A 24,015-nucleotide genomic window follows, 5' to 3' on the forward strand; every position below is an offset into this window, starting at 1 on the left:
TGTCTGGAAAAATCTTTGATATTTTATCTAATGTGAAATCTAGCACTTTTAAGTCTTCACATATCCGAATTTGACCAGATTTGGATATAGACTAAATAGAATAATCTTGATTTAATTTACAGAGGATTTAAACAAGCGCAGAGAATTTTCTTAAACGTTGCATGATGAAAGAGAATCATGAATGAAACGAACTGATGATACACGATGATTCTACTTGTTTAGTTATCTGACCCTGGAGGTGATATTTAGTCACTTTCATGAGCAAATAATACAAAATCAAGCATACTGTGTTATACATTAACAGCATTCTATTTCAAATTATTTTCGATAATTCATTTTCAGTCATCATACAAAGTTTAAAATAATTTTATGTAAAAATATATAGCTTACTGTGATTAAATGTGTAATCTTTAAATTAAAAAGGTGCATAATTGAAAGAAAATTTCTATCATTTCGCATAAGCAACTATTGAATAAAATCTGTCGAATAGAATTTACAGTAAATTTTTACCAGATAAACAATATGTAAACGTATATATACAACAACGAGGACAACATTTAACAACAACAACAACACCAAATTTTTAATTTCTTATTTGTCGATTTTTGCGACCACACCCCATTTGATTTCAAATGCATGTACGTTTCATGTTGGTTGCAATAAAATAACTTAAAACACGAAAAATACATTGTTTTGTCCTGTTCCGGGACATCTGCTGGGTTTTCGTTTGTAGTCACGCAATGTTATCCAAATCAAGGGATATGTTGGAATGATATGTTTAATAATCAATCATAAAATTAAACATTCGCATAAAGTTTAGCACATACGCTACTGATCTAGATCTATGTTTGATTTTATAACTTTAAGACTATAAAAGTGTAGTTTAAGTCAATTTAAGACCATGTTGCGTAACCTCATTTATTCCAAATCAACATGTTACATATATACTGTTTTATTGGAATTTCTACCCTAGCTAAGACGAGTGAAGTATACCTCAGATTTTGTATATACAATTATCTGCTGTTGCCATTAAAACTCTCTTGCAGGTAAATGTTTTGCTCTTGCTACAGTTCACATTGACACGCCTAGACTTTGATTAAAAAGATACCCTAAAATCAAAACAAATTGGACCGAGCTTGTAAGGAAAGGGATAATAGACCCAATATCAACGGGAAAAAAAATGAAGTCCTTGCAAGTCCATTGACACATAGGTTATTTCCACTGTCAATCAGAGAGACAAAACATGTAGGAACACCCTCGCCATGTGCAGCATCGATATTATAATCATCTTCACAGCATGCAATTAAACATAAACAAATATTATAAAATGTTAGCCTCATTGAGATCAATGACGTGTCTAATGGATAGTAAACGCCTCTCGGCTCTTTACCTTGTACAACAAATTTTTAATTAATATACTACCGTCTTTACTTTTATATAAAAATACCTTTAACCAGTTTCAACTCTATTTAAAATTGTGATCTAATACAAAGACGTTCTTTTATTAAATACATAAAAAGGTTTAGGTCAGCAATTCATTTACAGGTACACTTGTATATACGCAAATATTATACATTTGTATATAACCGATATCATCGTAGGTAGTGAGAGATTTGTTTTAACCGTTGATTTCAAAACACGGAAGTTTAATATAATTATATATATTGTTACACGTACAAATATTCAAATATAACTAAGTATCAGCTAGTCAAAATTTACTTTCCTTATTTTGTGTTAAAGAGACTAACGTTTACAAATTGTATTACATATGTGTTAGGTTTCATAGATATTTCACAACGTATTATAATAATTGTGTGATCTTATTGGATATATTTGGCGCTTACTTCATTGTTTCTAATATTAACACAATTGATCTATTCATACATTCGGTGATATGATTTCAAACTGTTTAGAAATGCAGATGAGTTGTCATTAAATTTAGTGACAAAGACAATGAGAAAGTATACAGACTTGATATTTACAAAAGTCAAAATACTACAGTTTCCAAAGAGAAAGAAAATGATTTTTATTGACAGTATTATCAATTCAACTTTTCGTTTTGATGGCGGACTGTATTCGGATTGGGATTTACCTGATATATCGAACGATCAATACACAGATAATCAAAATTACAGTGAACACGACTGGGGTAATTCTAAGTCAGGTTTTACTACGAAAAAACACTTACTGAGAGAAGAAAGAGATCCAAATCTTTTCGAAAGTCGACTTGATTTTGATTTTATCAACACAAAACCTAGTTTAGAGACAAAGTGCTTGACAAAAGGTGAAGAGAAATTGTGCGAGCATGATGCTTCAACAGAAGAGGAAACGAAACTTTATACCGACAGAATACTCAAACCTGATAGGGATGGAGATAATTTATTATTTATTGCAATCATTTCTAATAAAACGCACCTTTCTATTCTTCTTATAGATTTGATTTCACATTATTCAAGGCTTAAAGTGTTTAATAAATTGTTTCAGACAGCGCTGCATTTAGCAGCTTTAACAGAAAATGCAAAGATAGCCAGGCGTCTTGTGATTGCTGGTATTGATGTCGAGTTTCGGGACAGGTTCGGTAATACTGCCTTACACATTGCTTGTAGACAGGGTTTTACTGACGTGGTAGAATCATTGGTTACAGCGGTCACTTATAAAGAGACACAACTTAATTCATACACAATTCCATACCAGCCAATTCCTCAAAATTTAGATATACGAAATAGTGAAGGACTGACATGTCTTCACTTAGCAGTCATCCATAAATATGAAAAGGTTGTTTCACTGCTTTTGTCGAAAGAAGCAAATGTTGATGTTATTGAAATGAAAGCAGGAAAAACGTGTTTACATTTTGCAGCAGAATCAGGAAGTGACAAAATTGTTGAAATTATACTATCAAGATCTAGACCAAAACTTAGTGCAAAAACTTTTACTGGTTACACAGCGACGGATCTAGCTCATTACCGTGGTCATGATCGTGTTGTGTATCTACTAAGATGTAAAGGTGCGTCAGCTGCTAGACCCATTGAAACTATAGAGACAACAGAATTAGAAGACGATATCATGGAATATAGTACAGTCGACATTGATGATTACGAGGAAGACAACCTTTCCGACATTGATTACGAGAGTGAAGATGATGACTGTATAATTTTAGAAGGATAAAATAAAAAAAATATTTTCTTTTTTTGTTGTTACAAAACATGAACACATCTAGAGTATTTTTTTGTATCTGTAAAGTTCTAACTTAGGAGAGAGAAGGCATTTGTACTGGTATAAAGTATTTTTTATATATTTACCGGTACATTTAACATTGTAATAATTATCTGTATTGAAGACAACTGAAGTTATGTTGAAGAACATCTTCTAGGAATATTACTCATAATTCTCAGTGTCATTTACGGAAACAACAAATAAGAAGTTCTTCTCGAAATCGACTACTTGGTTATGCTAATGTTTTTAAGTGCTTAAAGTATATATGTCGGTGAACTTTAAAATCTTTGTACGGTTTGAACTTTTTTGAGGGGGAAACCGGAGTTTTATATAAATACAATAAGAGATATGAAGGACTTTGATATTATACCAGCGATAAGTGTGAATAACATTTTCATACAGATACTCTAGGTATTATATCATTTGCATGCAATATATCTATCCTGGTTTACAAATGAATTATAGTTCCGTAAACACATGGTTGCTTTAAATTCATCTACTTGTAAACCTGGTTTTCATTCATTAAGGGAATTTCAGAGATCTTTCAGAGATGACAGACACATCGACTTTTGAAATATCGACAACTGCATTATTAAATATTAAAAAAAAATAAAAAAGGCCAAGAAAAGTCTACAAATGGAAATACACGACAATATGCTGAATTAACCTTAGCAAGATGAAACAAAAGAAACACAAAAACATAAACATGTATGCGCAGACATATTCATTATCTTTATAAACACAAGCAGGTTTTAGCATTAAACAAAAGTTGGACGGATATTTTGTTTGTTCAGATATTAAACAGTTAATGGGTTTACAATATCACTATTAAGGACTAGAATATCGGCTACAAATTAATGTTTGTGTAAACAAAATTAGCTTAATTATCTTATCAGAGTTTTGCCAAAATATGTCATACTGTGATCTTGCAACTAACTAAATTATTATCATAATATAACATATCTCATTTATCATTTAAATTAGATGTTACAATATTCAGGTCATTGGTATAGGATAAAGAAGACAAAATGTTCAACCGGTAACAGAAAAAAATGATCGTAATCTTGGGAAACCAATGGTTTAAAAATATAACTTTCGTCATCCTGTTTACAAAGTCTAAATAAATAAACAGGTAATGCATTATAGCAACAAAGAGAAACGATTTGAAGTTATTTACACATCTTAAGCAATATTCTAAACTTTAAATATTGATGATAAGAGGTAAACATTTGAAAAATAGCATAAATGAATAGGTTATAAAAACGTTCACGCATGTATTATTAATAACGCACATACACGAACGCACGCACACACACGAACATTCATATAAATATCATAATAAGGTCAGATTATTGTTGAGATAGTCTATGAATATTTTGTCACTTAAATACATATAAATATACTTCTACCGTCAGATAACACGGTCATTTTAGTTTTTTTTTTACTTGTACATTCCACTGACTTTCTCAACAAAAATACAAATTTGACAGAAGAAGAAATCAATACATTAGCGATTGTTAAATCTTTTATTGTGCAACCATACAAATACATTTTAATTGAATAATTCCACTAATTAAAAAAAATCAACTCATATACATGATATTATTTGTTCTTCAAATGTTATTTCCGCTTTTCTTTCTTTCTTTTTATGAATTCAATAAATGATATTAATATTAATGTTATTAAATACATGTATACTGTATGTGTTATAAATGTTAATCATTATGCAATGTGATAAAATGACATTATGTATATGATTTGATTGATATGTACATTATGTTTTAACCGTATATGCAATTTATGTCAGGTATGATTGGTATGCCCAGACCCCTTCAGATCTATAACGGGACAAATAAACGAAGTAACCCAGTTGGGACCTGAAAAAAAGGGAGATAAAGGGGAAAGTTATTGCTACTATAGGCAACACCTAGGCATTATTTTATATTTTTAGTGCAAGTGTTGGTATACTTTGAGAAAATGGTCATTCTTATCAAATCAAACTTGGGAAGTTTTATTAAGTTTTATAAGTCAACTTAACCAAAAACTTATGGAATTGAGAGCAAGACTTTCTTTTATTTGGATAAAGTGGTGACTCATTAATGCTTGAATATTATCAAGATTTACAGTTATAGTTAAAAATTAGAGGAACTTGTTTAGATAAGAAACACAAAAATGAATTTAAAGCTAAATATCCACGTAAGAGCTAGCAGTTGTTTTGTTTACCTCAGACTATTGTTTGTCTTGAAAAATGACAAAAATATCTTGTCAACGTTATCACCAGTGGTTGTCAGTTCTCTGATCACCACCTTTCTGCTTCCGAGTTCCTTCTTTATTTCATTTTCCCTTTATCCATAATTAAATATTTTTTTCCAATACTTTTGGTTTCTCTTGTTCAAGTCATTCTAAGGCATCTTTCATTTACTTTTGAAAGTCTGAAAAGAAATAAATTTCTGAATAATTTCAGTATGATTTATTTTCTCAAATATTGACAGCATTTATTGTTTTGTCGTTATTGTATCAAACGCTTTAGTTTATTGTAAGTTTTTCATGTTTATGTTACCATTGTGCTCTGTATTTACTAAATCTTTACAATAATTCTTTGTACAAAATGTATAATAATTTTCAGTGAGATTTATTTTGCATATCTTAACCATTTTAGTCCTTTGAACAAAAGTTGGGAAATATACAATGTATGACTGTATTACCATGCCAATGGTCTGGAGTCTTTCATTTTGTACAGGCAATTGTTTTAAAGTCTTGACATTCAATTCTTTTAATGAAATTAAAAGCCATTTTTCTCAGCACTGATGTTTTACAATGGTTTAGGTCAAATCTGTCCGATAGACAACACATTTTAATGTATCTGGCACATTTTCCTCAGGTGAAAAGTTTACATGCGGTGTTCCCCAAGGGACTATCTTGGGACCCTTATTAATGCATATTAATTATTGCAAACTGCAGTGAAAACAAACTTTGTCTTTATGCAATTGATTCTGCTATTCTTGTTGCAGATAGAAATAGGTCTTTTATTGAAAAACAATATCAAAAACAACAACAACAACAACAACAACAACAAAAAACCAACAACAAAAAACAACAACAACCCCCCCCAAAAAAAAAAAAAAAAAAAAAAAAAAAAAAAACCAGATGAACTTCTTCTGCCTTTTTAAGTCATTCATTGGTTAATTGATAATAAACTTTACCTTCACTTATGCAAGCAAAACGAGGACAATGTTATTTAGTTCTAAACATTGGTTAAAGTAAATGTCAGTTGTAAAGGAACTGATATACAGCCAACTTCAAAGTCAAATATTTATGTGCTGCACTTCATCACTCTCTCTGATGAATTAATGTCAAGTTCCGTTATTAAAAAGGCCAATGTAATGCTTAAGTTCCTGTAGAGAAAACATGATTATTATCTACATATTCCACACTTAAATTTTCTGGTTATGGCCCTCATCCAATGTCATTTTGGTTAAGCATGCTGTTTTTGATTTTCCGTGGTTACTAAATACTGAAGGGTAAACTCAAGGTCACACAAATACGTTAAAAGCGTTTGTTCTTAATCTTGGTCAGAAGTCACTCATTGAACATTTTAAAGTTTAAATTAGCCACCAGCCGAAGAGGAATAAATCAATGTTTTTTTTTAAATAAATAATGGTTTTGCCCCTGAATACATGGAAGAAAACTGTATTTACTTAGATTATGTTCATACTAAAATGATAAGATTTTGGTGAAAATGGATAAAGGTCATAGGTTTTGGGCAAAGATCATTTGCAGATATTTGCTGTAAAAAAATACACACACTTTCTTAATGGGTACTGTAGTTATCTCTATTATTCATGTCTATCCTTTTATTCTAATTTTGATTATTTTGTTATATTTATTATTCATTTGAATATTTTATGTACATGTATACTATTGTCTTTCTTCAATTCAAACTGTGATATTCATCTTCATGCCTCCCTTTGTCTTAACCATCAGTATCTGAGGACAACAATGGAAATAAGTGATTAAATTCTCTTTATTGTGTTATCCTAGGTATGATGTCTTTGATGTGGGTTCATTTCTCAAACATGTTAAATGTTTGTTTTAATTGTTTTATCATGTATTGAATATGTTTTACCATGTTATTTCATAATACTGAAATAAATCTATCTATCTATAAAACTAGATCAATTTATCCAAACAAAAACATTTCTCTATACAGAAATGTAGACAGACACTACAAAAACAACGACATTCCTTACAAAGTCTCAAAGCTGGAACATATTTCTTGTCATGTGTGGCTGTGTTAAAGAAACATTGAAATCATTTTCAATGAGAATGCCATGTTTGTCTATTAGATTTGTAAGTTTAAATTAAAGAATATTTTAACTGTTGATCGGTGAATATCACATTCATATAATATAAATTTGTTATTTTCTATGCACGGAGAAAACAATTTACAAAAACTGTTTGACAGGACATTGGATAGTTATATGACTAAGATTATATTCAATGGAAGTTATTATTTGATATGATTGTTTTCTAACTTTGTAGCTATTTTAGCATGACACTTGATTTTTTGTGATAATCAAATTCCAATTTGATATATATATTCTTTGGTCTTTTCGCATACTGTTTAACGAACCGTGGATTTTGTTTCCTGCTGTCTGTAAATGGCTAGTCTTACGGAATGTCTACACCACCTGGTCACGCACAGAAACAGTTAATGTCGATAGTAAACGAGCAATAGAGATGTTTTATAAAGTTTCAATATAGTTTGGCTTGTTGTTTTCAAATGTAAACAAAAGTTGTGAAATGGTTAAATATTATTATCGAACTGTCTATAACGATGAAATTCAATCTTCGTAATCTGTATACATCTAAACAATTCTTTTTTGCAAATTTATTTCAAAACGCATTTTAAAAATGCAAAGTGAGGGGATTTGAACTTTTGCAAGCACCGCAGAACATCGGGAAGGTATTACTCGAATATTTCTTTACAAAAAAGAAAGTTCAGTAAAAACGCTTTAAGGTATAATTTTTAACACTCTGTCGATTTTTAAGTCAGAATTTTGGGTAGTGATGTACGTGATAATTTTGGGTATTCACCAATAACAGATATTCGAGTTTTGCTTTCACCAACGTTGCAGAGTTTCTATAATAGACAGAAAAAAATCAGACAAAGGTAAATAACCAGACAAATAACTAAATAAAATAACCAAGACTGTTGCAGTATTTTTATTTTCTTTCATTTTATTTATTATTTTATGTGCACAAATTTAGAATCTTTTGTACGCAAAACTAATTAATTTACAGATTCTGCAAATGCATACATCATTCGTTATATGGGGTTGGAACCACGATTTCCAATTGTTTTCATAGTACGGATGATTTGTGCACAAACTATGGACAACATGAGTTATTTATTTAAATCTGTTTCTATCACATATATCTTTACTTTTTATTTATTAATTATTTTCGTTTAGATATAATAACACTCATAGCACATGAAGTAAATTTTGCAACATTTCTTATTTTTTATTGAGTACCGCTCAATCCGGTGCTAGGGGGCGTGAGGTATGTTGCACTTAAACATTATCCCTCATTTACAGACTTTGCAATTTTCATGTAATTTTGTTCGGATAAATGCTTCCGAGGGATCACTTTGTTTCCAGATTTTTATACAATATTTTTCACGCAGCCCTCTATAAATAGGACAACAGAGTAAAAAAGATACTCGTTACTACACAATTTACAGATAGGATCATTTCTATCAAATACGACAGATCTACCATTTTCAACTTCTAAATTATGTGACGACAATCTAAATCGAGAACTTGTTTGTCTATAGGAACTTTTTCTACTACAGTCAAATATTTTTCAAAAGAAAATTCTGTCTCAAACGAACTGTAAAATTTAAGTTTTGGATGATTTGCAATGGTTTCACTCCATTCTTGTACATTCTGGTCCCGTAATCTTTGCTTTAATACAGACTAATAGTTAATATCAAAATTTGTTTCATTCGATAAGTATCCATAACGTAAATTATTTAACAATTTTATCACAGACAAAGTCCAGGAATTATTTAAATTTAGATTTTTTGATAACTTTTCTTCAGAAAAAAATGTTATACATAAGTGAACCCGGACATTTCATTATCTTTAACCATTGTTTGAAAGCTCGCTCTTTACATAATACAGACAATGGAAAACGACCAAGCTCACCAAGTACTGCAATATTTGATGTCTGGATTCTAACACCAAGAGTTTTCTTGAAAAAACGAAAATGAATTTTATCAATTTCTTTATAATTGCATACTCCCCATACTTCTGAACCATATAAGCATATAAAAGTATGGGGACTACAAGAGAATAAAACAATGATAATTGTGTTTTATATCAAGATTTTTTTCTACTTATAACTGAGAGGAGATTGTTTTATGCTCTGAGGGCTTGGTCGTTTAAAGCCTGATAGATAGCGTTTATTATTCTTACCATTTTACTGCTGATTTACAGCTGATACCAGATTCTCTTAGTTTAACCCACAATGCTTCATATGAAAGCATTTACAAAATTAAATTGGTTAAGAATGGCGAACCAATTTAGCGTTTGAAATTATTTTTATAAAACAATCGATTTACTAGACTGATCAAATTTAGCAGATTTAACAATATGAATATGTTATAATCGGTTTGAATTTTTGCAATTCTACTGGACAAAAATAATTTCAAACACTATATTGGGTAAAAAGACGAATAACTGTCAAATGATTAACCTTTACGAACTAAGAACAATTCGTGATCAGGTTTTGCGTGCAAGATATATTCCCATATTCATTGATAATAATTAATTGAAACGTTATGCTTGTCTTCAATATGATGATTGTAGGCTACAAACCACGACTTTAACTCAAACCACCAACAACTATCATTGTATATGTATTTCTTTCCTTTTGAATAGAAAAAAGGCCCCTCTTTACTTTGTTTCTTTGTGAATAGACATACAAGGAATACTGTAACTACACAAAAGATGAAGTCCCTCTTTACTTTGTTTCTTTGTGAATAGATATACAAGGAATAATGTAACTACACAAAAGATGAAGCCAAATAGAAATAACTAGAAATAGCACAAACTCAAAATAATGTCGTGCTAAACGATCGAAATAATAACTTCTCGGATGACTTATTTTTTAAACGCGTCGATAATTCTAACATTTGCCATTGGTACATTAGACGAAATAAAAAAGCACACAAATGATCATGCAAATATATTCTAAGAAGGTACAGTCCAATGACCATAACAAAAGTATTCGAAGTCTTCAAGGAAAGCAGAGCAATAAGAAAATCGCCTACAAGGGCCTGGCAAGGCAAAACAGAATATTAAAAACTAAGTCCGAAAGGCTTTAAGAACTGTCCATTATAGTATATCTCACTTGAACTATCAGATGCTACCAAAAGAGGAAACCGTAGCGTCCAACTGTAAAAGGGTTGAACACCAAGCTTGCGGTATGCCTCAAAATAATTGGGTCATACCCTCTTTTAATAAAACGTTTGATAATTGTATGCCATATGCTCCTACGAAGTTTATATAAACCTTATTAATTTTACCTCTTAATTTTAGTTTGAACATCTTTATCTGCTACAATTGATTCCTTGACACATTTTTGTACAATCATTTAAAAATTGCGAGTTTATCTCCCGTTGTATATATTTGCATATTAAATCGTCGCAACAGAGGTTACTAAATTGTTTACGCAAGACTGATGGTGCATTAGAAAAATCAAATTAATTACTTGAAATTTTAAACTATAGGTGTCATGTGTTATATTTTAATCGCTATTGTTGTGTCGAAGATAAAATGAAGTTACAATATTTCGTGTTTGGATATTTTTTAGCTATTCTGGCAACAGGTTTGTTATCATTTTATTTTTTATATCATGTTAATAAACATTTTTGTAGAATAAAGTAATGTATTGAATTACATATTTGATTTAATTGAGTTGCTTTTCATGGTATGTCTATGCATTTTACTATTTCTAGAAAGGTAAAAAAATCGTGGTGTGTGTGTTTGCGTTTGTTTACCCTCGCCACCGGAAAGAGACCATATGGGCGAGCAAATCGTGGAAAAAGAAAAGACATGTATTTTTTTTATAATAATCTATTTGTCTAACGTATTTCTATAAAATGGAACAGTATATGACTCAATTGAAGTAAACGAATCATGATTTATTTTAAAATGATTTTAAAACTATTTATTTAAAATGTCAGTTAACTTATATAGGTATATAGAAAAAAAATCACTGTTAATCAGCAATTTGATAGGCTTTGTGTCAGCGAAAGTCCGAAATAAATCCTAAGTCCTAGGCAAATTATAGGTTTTATAGTTTTTTTTTCTTCATTCTCCTTAAAAAAGTTACAAAATACAATGGCTCCCGCTTCATTCCTCAATGTGTAAAAGTTCATCTGCCTTACTATTCAGTAATTAAAGAGTCATGTTATAAGAGACATTTTTTCTTTAAAATGGAAATAGTCTCAGTTTTGTTCTTTAGACATATTTTAGACTTAGGACTTTAAAGGCAACCCGTTTTCCATGATTTAGTAGTGTAACATTTACTTGCTTATCTTATTTCAACATGTCACTTGAGTTTGCAATATTACATACGCTTAATGACAAAAGTTGTTAGTATGCCAGAGTTGTTATACCATTGTCAACTGCCGATATGCCAAAACAATTATTTCCTTGAAACAATAAAATAGCGTTATTAAATTCATTTTTATTAATGCCTTGATCTTAATATAAGAAAACACCGCGATCATGTTTTGTATAGATGTTTACATGAACTCCTCGGATGTCCAGAGGCATAAAAACATAAAATTTGAAAATATTACAAATATCAAGTGAGTCACTTTATACTCAGAATTAAATAAAAAAATCGATGTTTTGTGCGGATTTGAATGAAAAAGGCCATTTAGCACAATAAAAAGATTCTCTTGGAAATACTGGGAGGGGATTTGAGAATTTGCATAGTTTTTTGCCCAGACTTGCATCAATCTGGGTATAACATTTCCAGTTTCGCCATGTAAAATAAACTGCAAGATTGATAAAAAGTACAAAAAGTTCAATAGATATATTATTTTGCACGAAGAGATTTCTTACTGACAGAAACTTTTTTTTTTTACTGAATCCACTTCCTAAACAATTCTTTGTTTGTAATAGTTAATATACGCATTTATAAATATCAACATTAATTTCACATCACTTTATCGTAGTTTGCATACTTTTACATGATCTTTCTAACGAGTTTAAATTTCACTAATTTACATATACACTTATAAAACGATTATGTGATAAATCACTTAGGTAATTAGAAAAAAATGACCATGAAAGAAATACTTCACGGTGTTACAGTATTGTGATAAATTTCTGTTTACAACCGTGAGTGAAGTTTATTCATTGGTGAATATTATTGAGTCGGTTAATGATGAATTATAACAACATAATCATAAATGATGTCAATTGTCCAATAATATAAAAGATAATAACTTTAATTTAGTTTGCAATTTAAAAGAAAAATTTGACAATGCTTATTCCGTTCTTAAAAAATGTTTTATTCTAACTTTAATAATGATAAGATAATAAAAAGAGAATAAAAGACAGAAAATTCGCTTAAACGGGACAAGCCGCACCCATGAACAGGTTCAATCAAACCGAGCCTGCAACATTTTCAATTTTGCCGTGTTAGGCTTTCTTTAGGGAATTTCTTTTTCTTTTTTTTTTTTTTATATTAATTACTACAATAAGAACATTATTACATGTCTTTGTAAACATTGACTATTATAATCTGAAATAACTTGTGACTTTTTGAAAAAATACACTGCATATTAACTATTTATATGCATTCATTGAAAAATGCACGCAAATAAAATCATCATTTTAATAACTGTTTTCTATAATATTATGTATGAAATTGTAATACTGATTTCGTACACATTTTCTCGTATATTGTAGGTCCAGTTGCTAGTGTGGCAACTTTATCACAAAGTGCAGTAGACTACATCGCCGATAATTTAGAACTTGAAGTAGCAGTCAGAGATAATCTCAATAAAACTGATGGCCATGTTCCTGTTGATGTACTATTTCGAAATGCCGGAAATGAGACCATACCCACAGCATTTTGGAAAATATTTTTCTATAAGTAAATTATTATTGTTTTTCCTTAATTCGAGTACGATAAATGTAAATAGTTTTAAAATTTGATAAATGATTCTAATAGGTATTAAGAAAGTATTATTGCTGTATTCCAGTTTAATTCTATTCACATCGCAACATTTCATAGATACAGCGGTAAAGCCGGTGCGTGGAGGCATGACGGGTGTTGTTATAATATTGATGACCAATATTGGTAACTGGATAAGGCTAGTGTCAGTACAGCTGTTACCGTTTTAATTGTCATTCATTTATTTAAAGTGTCAATTAAAATGGAGTTTGCAAAATTTACCCAGCAGGTTGTATTTATAATATTTATATTAACTTTTGATGAAATTAACATGATAAGTAAATTTATTTTACCAGGTAATAAACACTCATATCATTAATTTGGGTGTACATGAAAACTAATGCATATATCATGTACTACAATCTACAATACACTCATATGTACATGCATGAACATTTAAATGGTAAATGAAAACCGCTAGCTGCGATTTTATGAGTATGTTTAAAGGCGAAAATTCACGTGGTCTCCATCCGGTGAAGTTTCGTATTCTTTGTTCTATAGTAAATCAGTCACATTTGAGGCTTAATTCTGGATTCCACTGTTCTTAGTGAATTATATACTGTCTTCAACTTTAAACATAAACACTATCAAAGTCAAATGAGGTCCAAAATATAATAGGTTAGCCATCTACTTTTTTTCAGAAATCTTCGTTCTGTGGAACACTGTTTAACTTCACTGCTTTAAAAACTCCTGACTGCTGGTGGGTGGTACATCTTTAATCCTTCCGCCAACAAATGAGTTCCTGGAGAATACACAAAATACAACTTTTAAAGTCATCATATAACACACAAAAACTACACACATGCAATAAATACACTTTAATTATGACCAATCTAACTAGAGATGACTTAAATTGGGTCACTTCAAAATTTTAAAGAACTACTTGCTAGACTACAACGGGTTTGGTCTAATTCCGTACCAGATTGAGACCACGTGTCACACATCCCACGCCTCTAAGCAGTATGCAAGCCATAACAGTACCAATTGTGTATATTCTTATACACATAGTCGTCCGTCCGTTTGTTATCAATTTCATGTCCGGTCAGTATACTTTGAAGGAAGAAAATTGTAACTACCAGGCACAATTTACATTTTTGTTTAACCATAATGAGATCATATGCTGCATAGCGTATGTTTTGGTCTTCCCCTGGTCAAGGTCAAAGTCAAACTCTAAGACATAGCCATGTTGTAAGAATTTCTAAATTTCTTTGTATTTTTTTAACCGAATGATGGAAATTAAAACCTTTTGGCAAAAATATTACTCATAAGAGACGGATAGAAATAAAAGCATTTAAGTCTTGTTGTATGAAGCTACAATGCTAAGAGCTAATATATTTAACATGCAACATTTCCTTATGGACTCTGCAAAACCGATATTAATCATGTCCCTAGGTTCAATATTGGTCCGACACGAGGTCACTTGATTTATATAGGAAAACACATTAAGTCCTACTGTTCGAAACTACAATGCCCACAGCCTAAAAGTGTGGCATGTAGCATCAATTTGTAGACTTCTAGTAGGTTTATATCAATCGTGACCCATAGGTCAAAATTGGCCCTGCCCCGGGAGTCACTTGCTGTAAATAGATTAAAGTAAAAACCAATACATGTCATCCTTTGAAAAATACCTACTACGTTTCTATACAATTTTGTATTTGCCATATGGCATTGCCTAGTAGACCTCTATAATTGTTTGTAAATCATGTACCTAGGGTAAAACATGCCCCGCCTTGGAGGTCATATAGTATCATCAGGATAATTAGAAAAAAAAACTTTTTTAAAACAATTGTTTTGATTGGGTCTTCTCACCTATTGAAAGATTATTTTTGATTCCTCAAACAAATTTATATTCGGGCGTCTATGGTGCTCTTGTTTTCATATAATGTTACCTATTTTAGTCTTTACGGTGTAAGAGTGGAAAATCTTTCGTGTGGTCTGAAAGTAGATGAAGTGAACGGAGGGCTCTTTTACTTTGAACCAATTCCGAACGAGTTTAAAGGAATAGCGATCGGAGAATTCATAATTTGTACATTCTTTAACAAACATTGGACAGTAGCGAAAACAGACTTTTTCCTAAACTGGTACTTAAGCTCTCACGGGAGCAGACCAAAAATAATAAGAAGCACAAAAGAAGAAGGGAAATTTGTCAAGGACTTTGACACTCCAGCGAAGTGGAAGAGAAGCAATGACGATCAATGGAATCCATTCACACCGGAAGAACGGTACGAAATTTACGAAAGAACCAATAAACGGAGGAGTAAACACAGAATTGTTCCAAAGCCACTTCATGTTACTGAAAATAAAAATGAAACATTTGCCTTTGACAGAAAAAGCTGGGTAATCATTCATTCACGCGAATTCCCCTTCGAAACGCAATACTTATCAGGTAATTATCATAATTAGACTATCTCTCTTATGTTCCATCTCTGTAACTTCTAATTATTGTACTGCATATTGTTCAACCACATAATCATAGCAATTTTTTACAGGTTTTAATAATATTATTATGAAAGATGTTTCAACTTGAAACTGAAAAAAAATCAAATTTTACTGTAATTAAATAAAAATAAGGGTAAAAACGTAAAAAGTACTCATTATACGTACAAAGAATGAAAACGAATACAGTTTATATATGCAATATTATTATTAAATAGCGTTTTTAATATTACTCTGTTGAAAACACATTTAGATAAACTACAAGTACGAAAGGTAAACACCAAAACAAGAAACAGATACATTGAAATAGTCAAAGAAAACACCGGAGAGCAGAATGATGAAGCATATATTTTGAATGTTTCACCAGAAACAAGAACCATACTAATAAAGGCTTTGACTCCAAAAGGTGCACTTCATGGTGTTCAGTCTCTTATAAGCATCATAGAAGGTCATGATGGTCCGCTACATAAACTGGTCATCATTGATAAACCAAGGTAAGATTCCAAAAGCCAATCCATGGTCATAGTAAGAAAACATGATATGACAGGCATGACAAATCATTCATCAATGACTTTTAACTGATTTTTTTCTGTTAATTTCTTTATTTTATTTAAGTAAAATCCTCATAGAGTGCTTAACAGCTTTCTTCTTTAATTTCCGTCCCTTTAATTTGCATCTTTATTTTCCTTATTTAAATTCTCCGATACTTTGTTTAGACCCCTTTCTCGCTAAGATTTCTGTATCGACCTCGATATTATGCCTGTTCCTGTTACGTGCTCGACGGGTTCCTTTCCAATGGCCCCTTGCACAGGGCTTAATGTGGCTGCGTTCTCACTTGTGGATTTTAATTTTTAATTTTATATTAGCAAAATATAACTGTTTTCGTTTTATTTCAGGTTTCGCTATCGTGGTGTGTTGCTTGACACTGCTAGAAATCTTAAACCAAAGACCTGGATATATAAATTCCTGGACATCATGTCTATGTACAAACTTAACAAACTTCATTTCCACTTAAGCAATGACGAAGGATGGAGGATTGAAATACCAAAAATACCAGAACTAACTCAGGTAGGGTAACAATTACTTCTGAAATAATAATTTGCATGTTTGCCATTCGATATAAAAAAAACAGCATAAAAAAACCCACGTTATTTCTTCTTTTGTGATAAAAACTAACATTATGTTACAACTTAGCTTCTTTAACACAGGTTGGAAGTAAACGATGTCATAGCGACATTATCGGTGAATGCTTGATACCTCAGCTTGGTTCGGGCCCTTTTAGCAACAACACTGGTTCAGGATTTTATTCCGTTCAAGATTATCGGGACATTCTTAAGTACGCCAACCAGCGTCACATTGAAGTGATACCGGAAATCGACATGCCTGCACACAGCTATGCTGCCATAACATCAATGAATGCAAGGGAATCAAAACTTATTGACATGAAAAAGAATGGAATGAAACACACACCAGAATCATACGTTTTGAGTAATTATTACCTGTCTATCGCTTATCATAAAATTTTATGGCGTCAAAGTTAAATTCGAAGTGTTCTATAAGTTAACCCATACAATATTAATAGATTGAAATTTCCTTTAATTTTCATAACAAAAATGATTTTTATTTCAACGAACAAATATAATTAAGAATTTACAAATCCAACAATGTGACGTAGATCGTACATTTACTTCTACTGTTCCAAACAGAACCTGCCAAAGTTAAAATTTTGCTATTAAACTTTGTTGTCTTTAAAAATTCTTTTTATGCAAGTTTTTATTAAAAAAAATTATTCTTACTTTTCATTTTTCTAAATTACTGTAGAAATTATTTCGCGCTTTTCAAGTAAGCGCTTTTCGCAGTGGAAACAATGTTTTTATCCGCGAAAAAGTTACATGTAACAAATCCATGAACATTTGTTGCTTCAACCACTTAGATTATTATTATTCCATTATGAAGTACTATGGTGTAGTAATAACTTTTACTAATGTTTAAATGATACATATTTCAAGGTAAAATTTCAGTTTGTAAAACTGTCTTGCTGTTTGAAAACATCCATAATTTACAGATTAAATTAAAGCATATAATACACGTGTTTCACGGTATGCACACTTTGAATAAAGGTAATTTTACTCGCTTAAAAGGAAGGTGTTAGTATTTGTAATAAGTACAATAGCCAAATAATATATATATATATATGGAAAAACTTTTACTGTTTATTTTTAATGGTTAAGATTTAGTTAATTCAAACAATGAATTTCTTTTTAGATCTACCATACCGCGATGTCTGTGTTTTGGTGAATAAGAAAAAATGTTTGTTTTTATGTAAGGTGACCAAAGTGGACCTAGTAATGTTTATAGTGCACAGAGGTGGAAGCGGAATGCTATGAATCCTTGCTTGAATACAACATATAGATTTGTAGAGACTTTGGTAGATTCCTTGATAGAATTGCACAGACCAGTTCAGGCTCTACAAACATTTCACATTGGCGGCGATGAGGTACCCGAAGGAGTTTGGAATGACTCTGCTGCTTGTCAGAAATATTTATGGAATCACAACATAAAGTATGTATTATACTATTCCATAAGTATATTTCAGAATAAGAGGATACATAGCACTCTACCTTTTAAATCATATCCGGTTATCTAAAAGATTATAAATTATATTATTTTTTTCATTAGTTATTAATGTCATACAGGTAAAATTTTATAAAATAACAATTTGTTTCTAGATAAAACTCACTATATGTAACATGTATAAAGTGAAATTTGTTTTGCAGCACATTTCAACTCCAAAAAATGTTTAACAAACGTGTATCAGATATATTGGCCGAGAAAGGACTCAATCTTGCATTAGTAGGTGAAGCTGTCTATGGCAAGAATCCTACCAAAAGCGCATTTTTCAAAAATAGGTAACTTACGTACATTTATCGAATATATCCTATTTATTATCATTATTATATAGTATATGAAAAACAAGATCAACATGGAAAGGTGGCGTTTAATGAACACATCCCCTAACACCCCAGAAGGACATCAAACAGGACATGTCACATGGAACGATGTTTCGGTCTGCTATTAGGGAAATAAAAGCCTAAAATCAATAACATTATACATATCAACTTGTCAAATAAGGCCAGTATTAATAACAATGCTATAAGTTAAGTTTTATAATAGATAATAATTTCTTTCAAAGCAATATCCGATTAATGGGTGTGTGAACAAACCTTGAAGTAATTTAATTCAAATAATTTCAGAAACATTTTTGCCTATCGTTGGGATACCCGTGGAGAAATTTTAAACACACCGGCCGACTTTGTAGATGATGGTTATCAGGTAAGTAGAATATAAATAGATATTTATTTCTCCTTTAACTAACATAACGGATCATTTTTGCTGCCTAACGTGATGTCACATGTCGTATTTGTGGTCATCGACATCTTTTTTGTATGTTTGTTAGATATTTCTTGTTCGCTGTATATCTCTGGAATCGAATGTATTGAGTGATTTCATGAGTTTAGTCTTCTCCAGACAACTTGAAATGCCAAAGTCATTTATTTTGTGATTTTGATAAAGTAAACTTTTACAGTTAAGTGCGAACTAAAAGTCTTTTTTACATAAAATTAAATACGTGTATATATAACGCAGTTATTCTATAAAATGTCATATTGCAGCTGAAGTAGTAACATGGTGTATATCAGTAGGTTTGATTTATGATTTTCGATGTAAAACCTTAAGCAGGCATTTTCCTTATGTTATGTGTAGTCAACATTTAAATACAGTAAACTTTTTATCATACATGTAGCTACTTGTACATACTCCAGTCATTAATATTCTATGCAAAATGCTGTTCTTGGGCTTGCATCCTTCAACACCACATTTCAACTAATTTGTTTTACCCTATCATCGTGAGCAAATATATTGTTTTCTATTTGTATCTTTTGGAGGCATTAATATAAGAACTAAATAACCTTTCTTTTCCAACTGAAAAAAAAACACATTTAAAATAAATAATATGAAATTGAAAGACCAGCATGACACGCCGACGTTCACTGAACGTTTTTCTCTCTTTTTTTTTCGCTTCCACTGCTCATTATCAGCCTTTGTTTGATACTCAAATATATACATAAAGGTTTTATTACATGTTAAATAGTTAGATTTAAACAAACTTTTACAGACTGTGCATTGCAGATACATATAAAACATTATTTCTTTTGTTCTTCATTGTGAGAATTCTATACCTAGTCTTAGATGTTGAAATGTTTGCATGCTGTCTTTTGATATTCCGCTTCAACTTTTTCTTTGCATCCTGTTCGAGCATAACTATTACAAAAATGATATGTGTCTTGATAACAGAGGCGTAAAGCGTACCCGAATGATCGAGTAACATCTTAAGCAGATATAGTTTTCATTCAGTCTATATATAACTACAACATACACCTTTATTGTATTTAATTTGAGTGCATATCTTTAACTCTATATATCTGTAAATATAAATCATACTGCCGCATACGATATGTATGGTATTTTTGTCCATTTTATCATTTGACTAGTTAACTAGTTTGTGTACATGTTAGAAATTCGCTAAATAAACAAATATCATTGAATCTTGGACATAACCTTCAAGTGCAGTCAAACGTTCTTTGAATACCTTAATATTACTGAAACGTTTGCAAGATCCTTGTATTTTTAATTGTCATGCATTGAATTAATTTATGTCAATTTTTTGAATTGACATTTGTTTTTATTTCTTTTTACATTGTCATAGCTTGTTATGTTGTTTGAGATACTGAAACAAAAACATTCTGTAATAAAAAGAAGTACAAGTTACGGATACATAAAAATTAATAATCAATTGTAAAATTAATTGTACACAATACAGCTGTATAAATGTTTAAATAATTGATCAATTCAAAGGTAATCTTGATGCCAGCGACACATCTATATTTTGACATTACCCAAGAGCCTGATCCTGAGGAAAGAGGTCTGTTTTGGTCAACACGATACATTGACGAGAAAAAGGTTTTTGGATTTATGCCCGAAAATCTGCTGGCTAATATAAATGTGGACCCCATGGGCAACCCTATTGACAAAGTTAAACTTTGTAAAGAGAATATATGTCCAAACCAATCAAAATCATACAATGTCATCGGTAAGTTTTTGTTTCCAGATTTTATACTTGATAAAAGCAGGAGTCAAGTGCTGTGTGACAGCTGTAAAAAGTTGCCCCGTACTTCACTTCAGTGTTGTTATATTTTTCTAGTCCTTCGGGATCATTGATGCAAACACTATTAAGTGTTGAGAATTGAGTACCGCTCGAACTGGTGCTAGGGGGCGTAAGGGATGTTGTACCTATTCATTACACCCCATATACAGACTCAATCAAACCGAGTCTGCAATTTTATTGTAATTTGTTGTGATTAATGCTTCTGAGGGATCACTTTGTTTCCAGATTTTTTTATCTATAGATAAGAGAAGATTAATATGAAAATATTTCCTAATTGATCACAAATGTTTTAACATGTGGACTTTTGAGGTAATGTAAACGAACTTGTTATATTTTCGTATTCAAAATAGATTTAAGTGACAATAGTTTATTGAAATTAATGATCGAGGAAATATAGATATTTGCATTCTTTGAACGCCGCATTTCCTTGTTGATCTTGTTTGTCATATTCTAGAATTTTAAAACTAATATAGAAACTTGTTTAAAACAATGTGTTATTAACTTTATCATATATGTGATTACTAGTGTAGCGTTTATATCATACGTAGTTCAGTTTCCCCACTTTTTAGGAATCCAGGCAAGTATTTGGGCTGAATTGATGAGAAATGAAGAACAGTTTCATTATATGGCATTTCCAAGAGTTCTTGTGATGGCAGAACGCGCATGGCATAAGGCTCCGTGGGAAGATATAAATGATGAAAAACAAAGAGACAAACTAAAGGAAAATGACTGGGACGAATTTGTTCAAACACTCGGTTTTAAAGAACTACCAAGACTTGAAAACAGAGGAATACTTCATAGAGTTCAACCACCTGGCGCAAGGTATGAACTGAAATTATTTTTTTTACTTCATTTGACTATTTTATCGTCATATCATCGTTGTTTGTGCCGTTTGCAGGCCGTAAAGATTTGCCCGTACATTTCTATCACAGATGTAATATTTCCTATCCGTGAAGATCGTTCTCACGACATAAGTGTTGTATCTGTAACACTTTTAGTTTCTTTTCTTTTTGTCTTTTTATACGCTTTTAAACTATATGTTAGAATATGGTCTTCTTGGGTAAAAGTAGGCCATCCATAAAAATTTTAGGATGTCCTTGTTCACAGTTATGTTTAGAATTTTATTGCTAATGAAATCCTTGTTTCATATGTATCTTTAATTTCTACTGGAACATAACTTGTATCACTTATATTAAGACCAATCTCTGCGTGAATTTGTAAATAAGTGTAACTAAATTTCTGCATCCTTTGCTCTAAATAAGTGACTTCGTGCCTGTCTTGTTGAGTGTCCTGCTGCGCTCCTTGCCGGTGCTCCTGTGTTGGGGGATACGTTCATTGAATGTCGCCCTTCCTTGTCAATCTTGTTTTTATTCATATTTTATTGGCCAAATTCCCGAAGGGTCAATGTATGAAATCACACTTATTTTACAACACAAGTTAGAGTTAATAAAGATGATTACTGTCCCACTAATATTGAAATTTTTATACTTTGGAAGTGCTATAAAATCCAAATCCTTTTTACTTGAAAATGTCATTGGTAATATTTTAGTGGAAATAAAAATACTTGTCTTTTTACAAATTGGTGTTATGAAAACATTCAAATGTAACCCCTCCCCAAGATTAGCCCGTTCAAAAAACATTATCTTTGCCTTACATCCAAAGCATGGTTACTATGACAAGAGGGCCATGTATACCCTTATTCACTCATCTGAGTCTTTTTGCTCTTATTGCTCAAGTTTATTTTAGAATATTCTTATAAAATTTGGAAAAAAACCCAAACGAAACCGTGATTCCAAAAGGATTGAATTGTTTTTCATGGCTTTGACATTGTGACATATCTTTGACTTCAAGGTTACTGGAAAGGATAGGGCCTGGTCGAACATAGGTTTGGCAGCTGTGAATTGACCAATATAATTCAGTATAGTACTCAACAATGTATAATTACCTCATAATACTATAAATTAAGATTTTAATTTAAATAGGTGATTGAATCAAATTGCCGATCAAAATGATTTTGCAAATAAATTTACAAACTTCACTATTAGTTATTTTATATATTGGAATGATAAGTTATTGAATATAAATAATCTTGCTCAGAAAGTAACATATTTTTACATTATTTCACATTTCAGACTAGAAGCTTGTGTTCTGAAGGCCAATAGTATGTATCCTAACCACATAATAGAAACAAGTTTAGACAAAGGGCGAACATGGGTTCAATTTTGCGACATGACACTGCAAGTCGGATCGCATTATGTGCAGCTGAGAACGAGGTCAGCAATTTTCTTAAAGTCTAAACGATCGCAATTTAAAGTGATATCTAAAATGTTTTATGTTTCGAGGATGTAATTCATAATGTCAAACGTATTTATTTAATAATTTTTAAAGAAATGAATTATTAAAATAAACTATCTTAAAATAGTATAATTGTTTTTAAAAAGTGTGCTACTGCAACTGTATGAGTTACTTATCTAGTTTTGCGGAATTATGGCTATCTTTAATCTCAAACTACTTCTGTATTTCAGGTCCATTATTCTACAAAGAACGAGCAGGCCGATTTATATTAAACTACAGGTAGATGAGAAACCAGTAACAAATATGAATAATAGTGAATGGGGTCAAAACAAATGTTTAAAAACTGTTACTTTAATAAGTAACAATGAATTTAGTCAGTCTCTATCCTTTTGTAACACTAATTGTAATCAATGCTAAAATGTTTGTTTTTTTATTTGGACTAACATATATTGTATTGAATAGAAAACATATGGTTATGTTCTGTCTCAAAATAAGGAAAGGAAAACGACATTATACAACACTTAAGTTAAAATTACTATTGAACAGATTCGAACACTTTGTTTATTTTTTATGAAATCAAGTAA

General features: G+C 31.0%; 2 protein-coding genes across 2 annotated transcripts; both read left to right on the forward strand.

Annotated features, from left to right (window-relative positions):
• Positions 1 to 1,627: 1,627 nt before the first annotated feature.
• LOC132740775 (NF-kappa-B inhibitor alpha-like) lies at positions 1,628 to 7,627 on the forward strand. Its single transcript, XM_060728761.1, has one exon. It carries the CDS (start codon positions 1,954 to 1,956, stop codon positions 3,163 to 3,165), a length of 1,212 nt encoding a protein of 403 aa, XP_060584744.1. The 5' UTR covers positions 1,628 to 1,953; the 3' UTR covers positions 3,166 to 7,627.
• A 3,328-nt stretch (positions 7,628 to 10,955) lies between these two features.
• LOC132740777 (beta-hexosaminidase-like) lies at positions 10,956 to 24,008 on the forward strand. Its single transcript, XM_060728763.1, has 13 exons — positions 10,956 to 11,109; positions 13,209 to 13,395; positions 15,375 to 15,862; positions 16,166 to 16,406; positions 16,809 to 16,980; positions 17,121 to 17,400; positions 18,240 to 18,474; positions 18,690 to 18,821; positions 19,167 to 19,245; positions 20,827 to 21,061; positions 21,706 to 21,958; positions 23,269 to 23,409; positions 23,662 to 24,008. Exons 1-13 carry the CDS (start codon positions 11,058 to 11,060, stop codon positions 23,846 to 23,848), a joined length of 2,682 nt encoding a protein of 893 aa, XP_060584746.1. The 5' UTR covers positions 10,956 to 11,057; the 3' UTR covers positions 23,849 to 24,008.
• The last annotated feature ends 7 nt before the right edge of the window (positions 24,009 to 24,015 follow it).

This window comes from Ruditapes philippinarum, unplaced genomic scaffold (assembly GCF_026571515.1).
Source record: "Ruditapes philippinarum isolate M1 unplaced genomic scaffold, ASM2657151v2 ctg6301_1_1_1_1, whole genome shotgun sequence".
In the NCBI taxonomy this organism is placed as follows: Eukaryota; Metazoa; Mollusca; class Bivalvia; order Venerida; family Veneridae; genus Ruditapes; species Ruditapes philippinarum.

What these genes read in the sequence shown, in the direction of transcription:
- LOC132740775 (XM_060728761.1), top strand. Translation starts at nt 1,954, where the DNA reads ATGAGAAAGTATACAGACTTGATATTTACAAAAGTCAAAATACTACAG.
- LOC132740777 (XM_060728763.1), top strand. Translation starts at nt 11,058, where the DNA reads ATGAAGTTACAATATTTCGTGTTTGGATATTTTTTAGCTATTCTGGCA. An exon ending in AAAATCATACAATGTCATCG is followed by an intron (nt 21,062 to 21,705) that starts GTAAGTTTTTGT and finishes CCCACTTTTTAG; the next exon opens with GAATCCAGGCAAGTATTTGG. An exon ending in GTTCAACCACCTGGCGCAAG is followed by an intron (nt 21,959 to 23,268) that starts GTATGAACTGAA and finishes TTCACATTTCAG; the next exon opens with ACTAGAAGCTTGTGTTCTGA.